The sequence below is a fragment of the Schistosoma mansoni genome, chromosome 2 (genome assembly GCF_000237925.1).
Source record: "Schistosoma mansoni strain Puerto Rico chromosome 2, complete genome".
NCBI lineage: Eukaryota > Metazoa > Platyhelminthes > Trematoda > Strigeidida > Schistosomatidae > Schistosoma > Schistosoma mansoni.
This window is the reverse complement of record NC_031496.1, coordinates 959,960-969,259: the sequence shown is the minus strand read 5'-3', so window position 1 is coordinate 969,259 and position 9,300 is coordinate 959,960. Positions and strand designations below refer to the sequence as shown.

Below are 9,300 nucleotides of genomic sequence, written 5' to 3'. Positions count from 1 at the left end.
ACGTCTCCATCAGGTATGTCCTGATTATCTTGTTGTGACGCGATTCGTTAATCGTTTACTTCGATAACCGTTATAATTCTAAACTTAACGGTGCCTATTATAGGTACCGATACGTCTGCTATGACGAAATCCCAGCGGTGTGTCTCGCCTCGTCCGAAATTTATGGACAATCTTCGCTTGCCGTATGTTTTTATGTCGGATCTATTTACTGCTTTAAGAGTTAACGTGGTACCGATATTTTGTCTTTCCTTGCTTAATGGTGGTACAACGCTTATCTCCGCTCCCGTGTCTACTAAAAATTACGCGCCCGTTGCTTTGTCCTGAATATAAAATAAACGATTGTCCCTGGGAGCCGCGTTAATTGTCGTAGTCGTTACTGAAAATCGGCGGGATCGTTTGAATTTGCATGGAGGTCTGCATTTTCGAGCTCTGTACCCAAACGTTTGATGATACCAGAATATGTTAGGATCTGGGATTCCCTTAGAGAATGATCGATTTCTATCTCTTGATCGGCTACGCGACCAACTTCTATTCTTGTCGTTGCGATTTAGGCTCGCTAGTTTGTTGCATAGCACATTAATTTCCTTTTGTAACGCATCGCTTGTCGCTTGTCTCGTTCTCTCTTATTTTAGCGATGTTGTCTATGTCTACCTCGCTGTCTCCAACACCAAGGATCTGCTGCATGTTCGGCGGGAGTCGTCGTAGCCATAACTGGTAAAATATATTTTCATCTACATTTCTGTCTCCAGTCACGCTGCTCATATAAGTCTTTAACTGCGATGGCGTTCTATCTCTGATCGACACTTCACTGAGCAATTGCTCGACAGCTTGCCGGTCGTTTAATGAGAGAGCTTTTATTACTGCCTGTTTCAATACGTCGTACGGACTTATCGCATCCGGCTTAGTGAGGACCTCTCGCACCTTGTCTGCTACTTCGTCTGAAAGTAGTGAGATTGCATAGCCGAACTTATGTTGCTGTAAAAGGATACGATTGTGTGACGATGGCCCACAGGTGAAGTGAACTCTATCAGAGCCTCCAGAGACTCACAAAGAGCCTCAACCAATCGGCGATTAATTAGAATCTATGTTACTTAAATAAGGAGATCCTGATTGGCTGTTTAACATACTGCTACTATGGAAACTCAAGGTCTCTTAATTACCATAAAACCCCTGTATTTTCTGTACATGAATGAACCTTGCAGTAAAGTGTTTTTCTCTCATACTCGAGTCTTCTTACTGGTGTTCAAGTCGCTGAGTAGTGCTAGCCCTGGAGTTATCGAAATAGCTTAGGATTCGAATTGAGCGTTCAACCTACAGACGTATCAGATTGGCTACGAAATAATTTTCAAGTCTAATAAACCAAAGTTGAGGGTCATTAACATTAAAAGAGGGAATAGCAACGTGAATAGTTCCCACGGATGGTGTCTGTGAAATATCGATTGTGTCGTTATTTAAAGACATTAATAAGTGAAAAAAATTAAATAATATGCAAATATAACGTAATTGTCACTAAGAGAAATGGATCGACAAAAACAATGATAACAACAACTGGTACAATTTATAAAATGGAACAGACTTACTAAATTGCACCAATATATCAATTGTTCGTGAATAATCGTTATTTATTATGAATATTATCGTTAAGTTTGTAGTGCCGCGATTCGTTAATCGTTTACTTCGATAACCGTTATAATTCTAAACTTAACGGTGCGTAAAATCAGAAGACGAAGGAAAGCAGCAACTACAGTTTATTATCGAACCACACGCAGTTATCCAATATTACAGACACGTTAAGCAAGCATGTAAGAGTAGTGCTGTAGAGCCGAATGAATGAGTAAGCGTCTACAGTATGGTGTAGCATAATGCAGAGCAAAGAGCAAGCAGGGCAGTGCAGTGCAGTTAACAGGATTAAAATGTACATATATATATATAAGTAGAAAAGCATGAATCATCGGATCAAATAAGTGATTATTAATAATGCTAGTGGAATGAATACGTGCGTGGGCAGTAAGCAATGTTCAAGCATATATAATAAAAGCACAATGGCATAGATGGGTTGTTATTGTATGAATGACTGTCCATTAAATAAGTTAACAAAAGGGCTTAGCTAAATTAGATGTAAACAAACTCAATTGTATCTGAGTTGCTATAAGTTCAATAATGTTTATGGGATAATGTACGTGCGATTAAAATTGTCATATAATAAATCCACAATTATGATTATGATATAGATAATAATCCGATTTGAAACAGCCTTTGAATTTTCTGAATTAGATTATATCGTCGAAAGTTGTTTTGTATTCGCTCAGCAAGGATTCCAATGCTGTAGTGCTGCCATTCGTTAATCGTTTACTTCGATAACCGTTATAATTCTAAACTTAACTGTGCGTAAATTCAGAAGACGAAGGATAGTAGCAACTACAGTTTATTGTCGAATAACTCAGGTCAAAAAGCTAACAACACCTGAGTGAATATCAACGAGCGGCAAGCGAGAGAGCGAGTGAACAGGCAAACAAGCGAAGGAAACGAACAAGACGAATAGCAAGTAATTACATAGGCAATTTATAGTCAAATTTAATAAGGGCACAGCAAAGCAAAACAAAAGCTGATAATAATATTTGCGTGCGTATACATATGGGGAGGAGCATGAGCCATCGAATGATATTTAAGCAGTCAACATTTCGAATAGAGTGTCATGTGCTCTAGTGGTATAGCAGTGCAAAGAATATGCAAATTGTTACTATCCAAATGACGATGTCTGTTAAGAAAGTTAATAAAAGGGATTAACCAAAATTGACTATAATCGGAATTGATTATAGGATGGTTGCTACTACCCTTATGAAACCGTTAACTGATCAGCTTCGTGGAAATGCAAAATCAATCAGTCTAGACGACACAGCCCGTAAAGCATTCTCCACAGTTAAGGAACACATCGCTAAGGCAACTCTGCTTGCTCATCAGGACACTCAAGCGCCCATAAGTATCGCCGTAGACGCATCCGACTCGGCAATCGGAGGAGTCTTACAACAATGGGTTAACAACTTGTGGCAACCTTTAAGATTTTTCTCGAGACGGTTGCTAGACGCGGAATCTAGGTAGTCGCAGACGCCTTGTCTCGAATAAGTTCCTTGAACAGTTTCCAAGGAATCGACCTAAAGAAAGGCGATCTGAGCAAGCGCGACAACTACAGGGGCATCACTCTTCTCTCAATACCAGGAAAAGACTTCAACCGAGTATTGTTAAACAGGATGAAGGATTCCGTGGACGCCCGACTTCGAGATCAACAAGCTGGATTTCGTAAGGATAGATCGTGCACAGATCAAATCGCAACTCTGCCGATCATTGTGGAACAATCAATCGAATGGAACTCATCACTGTACATCAAGTTCATCGACTACGAGAAGGCATTTGATAGCGTGGACAGGACGACACTATGGAAGCTTCTTCGACACTACGGCGTGCCTGAGGAGATAGTAAATATCATACGGAACTCCTATGATGGACTAAACTGCCAAATCGTCCACGGAGGACAACTCACAGACTCGTTTGGATTAAAGACCGGTGTTAGGCAAGGTTGCTTACTTTCATCCTTTCTCTTTCTCCTGGTCATCGACCGGATCATGAAGACGTCAAGATGCGGAGGAAATCACGGGATACAGTGGACAGGCAGGATGCAGCTTGACGATTTGGACTTCATGGATGATCCGGCTCTTCTATCACAAACGCAACAACAGATGCAGGAGAAAACGACCAGTGTAGCAGCAGCCTCGGCAGCAGTAAGTCTCAATATAAACAAAGAGAAAAGCAAGACTCTCCGATACAATACAATATACACCAATCAAATTACACTTGACAGAGAAGCTTTGCAGGATGTGGAAACCTTTATATATTTGGGCGGCATCATTGATGAACACGGTGGATCAGATGCAGATGTGAGGGAGCGGATAGGCAAATCAAGAGCAGCATATTTGCAGCTGAGGAACATCCGGAGCTCAAAACAATTGTCAACCATTACCAAGGTTAGAATTTTCAATACAAATGTCAAGACAGTTCTACTGTCTGTTTACTAAATCGGAAATGTTCAAATATCCTCGTATTCTGTAAATGTTTCACTCATCAATATTGAAACGTATTGTGGCAAGTTACATGGTCTGAGAGTGAAGACCGGGATTGTTTGTCTTGAAGTTACAATCACTGTGTTCATTGATTTTGCTCAAACTATGAATGGATTCTTAACCACTTCGTATCTGCATTCCACACATTTCATATTCCAGTTCACGTCACAGTATTTTGAAATTACTCATCTTACTTTTCTACTCTTCATGATTTAATTAAATTTTTGCATTTTGGAATTGACTGTGGTACTTAGTAGATCAAGGGCTTAAATGGAAAATAATTGCAATGTGAACATTGAATTTTTTCACATTCATAATTGCACATACTTACTTACTTACGCCTGTTACTCCTCGTCGAGGAGCATAGGCCGCTCACCAGCATTCTCCATCCAACTCTGTCCTGAGCCTCCCTTTCCAGTTCTTTCCAGTTGCTATTCATCCTTTTCATATCTGCTTCTATTTCCCGGCGTAGTGTGTTCTTTGGCCTTCCTCTTTTCCGCTTCCCTTCCGGATTCCAAGTTAGGGATTCAGTCGTGATGCACATTGGTGATTTCCTTAATGTATGTCCGATCCACTTCCAACGTCTTTTCCTAATTTCCTCTTCAGCTGGATGCTGGTTTGTCCTCTCCCATAAAACGCTGTTGCTGATAGTATCCGGCCAATGAATGTTGAGTATTTTGCGTAAACAATTGTTTATAAATACTTGTACCTTCCTGATGATGGCCGTAGTAGTTCTCCACGTTTCAGCTCCATACAGTAGGACTGTCTTGACGTTCGTATTAAAGATTCTGACCTTGAAATTGGTTGAGAGTTGTTTTGAGTTCCATATGTTCTTCAATTGAAGAAATGCTGCCCTTGCTTTGCCAATCCTCACCTTTACATCTGCATCCTATCGTCCTTGTTTATCAACGATGCTTCCCAGGTACTTGAATGTTTCCACCCCTTCCAGGTGTCATAATAGAAATGGAACTGGCACTAGAATGTGCAGTAGTTGCATTGGAATCATAATACACTATAATTGTATTGTAACGAAATAAATCCAAGATTAGATTGGGCAGGCTTAAACATCACTGTCGGAAAAATAGTTCTTGAGCACATGTCTAGTAAGTAGAGTGCATAGATTATAATAGGTTAGATGAACATTAAAATAAGATTAGTAGACTGAAAAATACAGACAAATAAACCTATGTTACAATAAATCACCCAAGCTTAGTCTTAGGGTGTAGCCGCGAGTAATTTTTACGTCCTTATTAACCGTCACAGGACCGGTGTGTTACTTTTAGTTCAATGTAGCTTATGTTCTGTACAGACCAAAGCAGTTTAGTTCAACCTAGTCAGGCAACAAAAATTCAAACCCGAAGAGGTAATATATTAGCCTCTTAATTTAGAGTGAAAGTGGGGCAATACTAACACAATCCACAACAAATTTGCAAAACAAGCGTGATCCACTAATCAAACTACGTTGCAAACAATTATTATTTCTTCTAGGAACGGAAAATACACTGAACGTGAAAACGATACCAGAATTGGTCTGGATATCAATCAACACCCTGAATCATAGTCTTCTCCTAGGATGTATATACAGAGCTCCTGATAGGTTCGGATAATTCGAATGATTTTATTATCAATGCATTTATACATGCATCCACTCTAAACTTCAGTGCTAAGATTATCACTGGCGATTTCAATTATCCTGGGATTAACTGGATTACCGGTAGTTGTTAGTCAAGCGGTGATGAATTTTCATCAATCCTTAACCTGTACTGCTGGTCACAGTGGGTTCGTACCCCAACAAGGGGTGATAATACACTTGATCTAATATTTAGTAGAGATGTCATCCCCCTATCTGTACAAGTATACAACGAGTTTGAAAGCAGTGATCATAAGATAGTAGCTTGTGCTCTCCCTATCTATCCCTCTTATAACGGACGAATTCAAAGAACCGGCAATTATACAGACTATAAGCACACAGACTGGAACCTCTTGCGCTCACTGATCAAACTGTCAGACTGGTATGAATTCTTCACATGTAATAGTCTCACAGATGCCATCAACATATTATATTTGATTGTTAACTCTTGTCTAGATTCCTGTGCACCAATTAAGACGTACAGGATTAGTGAACCTTACGAATTATATATACCAGCTAAATATCGTGATAAACTAAGATGCCTAAAGAAACGTTATTTTAAATCTAACGACTTCACGGCAGTCACACAAATAACAATAATTTTTAACCAAATTAAAGAGAAACATAGGTTAAAAGCCATCAATGAAGAGCTATTAGCACTAAGTAGTAGCTCAATAGTGCAAAACCTAATTCTCCTTTTCAATAGACGCGATAAATCAACTCAAAAGGTTTATATACCATGCATCGTGCATAATAATAGTTTTATATATGACACTAAAACTTTAGCAGACCTTTTCAGTGGTAATTTTGCAAATGGCAAAGAATCCATAAATGGCTCTATTTCAAGAGTTATATGCATGACTGGTAACTCAATAAAATCTATCTCCTTCACATGTCTAAAATTAGTAAGGCTATAAATAAGCTCAAGTTTTCGAAAGGTCACGGTGCAGACGGGATTTCATCATTTCTCTACAAATATGGTGGTCCAGATATTCCACTTCTTCTCCTTAAGCTGTTTACTCTCTCTATGGAATCACGCTCTTATCCTGACCGTTGGAAAACCGCGTACATCATACCACGTTACAAATCCGGAGATAAGACTGACATGAACAACTATCGGCCAATAAATATCACTCCAGTTATCTCTAGTATTATGGAAAAAATTATTAGTGACGAACTACCCAACTATTTATTGACTGAACAATTTATTGATGATTCGCAACATGGATTGCTTAAAAATCGATTCTGCATGACATGTCATTTTGACTTCTTTAATTTAGTCTATTCGCTTCGTAGCCAAGGATATCTAGTATTAGTGCTATACCTGTACATTTTTAAGGCCTTCGACATGGTCAACCACCAACTTCTCATAGGTAAACTCGCATCTTATGGGGTCGAAAACCCGTTACTAGCCTGGTTTGATTCCTTCCTCAGCAATCGACATCAAATAGTTAAAATCAACTCTTCATTGTCGAACTCAGTCCCTGTTAGAAGTGGGGTAATTCAGGGTAGTGTCTTAGGTCCTTTGCTCTTTTTAGTTTTCATTAATGATATTTGTGAGTGTTTTAGTGTGGGTAAGTCCCTTTTGTTTGCAGACGATCTTAAGGTGGTGTACTCATTTTCTCCACATGAGCTGAGCAATATTCAAAATTGTATCAGCACGGAGCTTAACAAGGTAGCACAGTGGTGCTCGAAATGGCAACTAGAGCTCAATACAGCTAAATGTGGTTGGTTATGCTTCGGTGATACATCACTCAACCTCAATTTTACCATAAATGGAGAAATGTTATCTAGGTTACACAGTAGTAGATCTAGGACTTAGGTACTCCTACGACTTGTCGTTTACTGAACAGATAATGAAACAAACGTCCAAGTCTCAACGCCTTATGGGCTTCATAACTCGAAACCTTCATATCAGCGAATCTCGTATTTACCTCAAACTATCCGTATGTTAAACTCTCTCCCATTGTTTGTTCGCTCAATTAATGCTTTTTGCTCCTCTGAAAATGCAATAAATGCCCTAGCTCCTGCAAGTGTATCTTACTCCACAAGTGAGATTATAGGAACTTTAAATGTTTAACCACTTACTTGCTGTCACTTCACATTAACACTGTCAGTAGCAATTGTAACACGTTTGAATAATATCTAACATGAACAGTGGTAAATGTGACCGGCATATTTTGGCAATCATTGTTTTGTTGTTCTGTGCTCTTTTCTTTAATCTTACTTTATCTAGTTGTAGATATTTATCAATAACTCACTCTGGCACTGGAAATAACCTCAAAGAACCACGTTCATAAATCATCAGGCTATCCACTTAAGAAAAAAAGACAAGTTCCCTGGTGTTGCATTGGCTTGCCGTGATACATGCCATGAATATACTTACCAATTGCTGAACCAGCAAACATAAAACAATCTTATATTTCATGTTTGTTCTCTACATTAAATATTGCTATTTATATGAAACTGATCATGCATGTAAACTGGTGTGAATTCTGAAATTATTATTTTCAGGATATATTATTATACGACCTAAAAACAGAATTCACAACTGATCGTAAAACGAGGGGTTATTGTTGCATATACCATATTCATGGAGAGACCTATCCAGACAAGTAGACACGTCCATGCAAATCAGTACAAGAAAGCACTTTACGAACTGTATTGAGTCGATAGATAGTAGATGGGGTCATATACAAGAAAACTTGAATGATCCTCGATGCTGTTTGTGTGACTCAGAGACATTCTTGCTTACTGAAGAAATAAAGTGGGCTCCAAGGTTTATTCTTGGAGACAAGTGGTCGACGGATTGAAGTACTAGGTCTCTCGCTCACTCCATATATCAGTGATCATCAATACCTGAAATGTTACTTTATTCAGATGAAGCCGAATACGAGTTGTGGTTGAAGACTAGGGTATACACAAGGGTGACATCGATAACTCGGTAAACCTGACCAAAGTATGGTTAATACGGGTTACTGCACCCAGGCCTGTCCATATCATCATCAGACATGTAAACGGAAATGTATGTAACGTTGGCAACACGTTGGCTTCTTGCTGTTCAACTCAAAATGGTCCGGAGGTCATAAAAACCTATGGTCAAAGGACCGTGATTTACTGCCGTACGGTTTCAACTGAAGGGTTCGGAATCACATGGGCTTTTCAACAAGCCGTTTGTTAGATCCAGAGACTGGATTGCTTCAGTGTGTCTGTCCAACTGATAGATTCAAAGTGACTCCCCTCTAGGTTAAACAATTCAAAAGACGACAATAACCAAAGGCTCCCTCATAGCAACGTAACAAGTGTTCAAAACCGTACGGAGAATACACAGGAGAGGTACGTAACCGAACAGCACTCCTTCCACCCGGTACAGATACCTGATAAAGCCTAATTTTCACAATAGGGAAAGTATTCCCATCAGTCAAGGAATAATATACAGTGACAAAAAATTCGCTGCAAAGGTGTTTAATCAACCAGAATACGATATCTATGTAAAAGGTGTAATTAGTTACCAGTGAATAGTAGCAAATATTCCTGAAACTAATAGGTAATGCT

General features: G+C 39.1%; 1 protein-coding gene across 1 annotated transcript; it reads right to left on the bottom strand.

Moving 5' to 3' along the window:
* Positions 1–1,790: 1,790 nt before the first annotated feature.
* On the bottom strand, positions 1,791–1,952 carry Smp_201360 (uncharacterized protein; the record flags this gene model as incomplete). Its single annotated transcript, XM_018795260.1, has 1 exon — positions 1,791–1,952. The coding sequence occupies one exon, from the start codon at positions 1,950–1,952 to the stop codon at positions 1,791–1,793; it is 162 nt and encodes a 53-aa protein (XP_018649591.1).
* Positions 1,953–9,300: the final 7,348 nt, after the last annotated feature.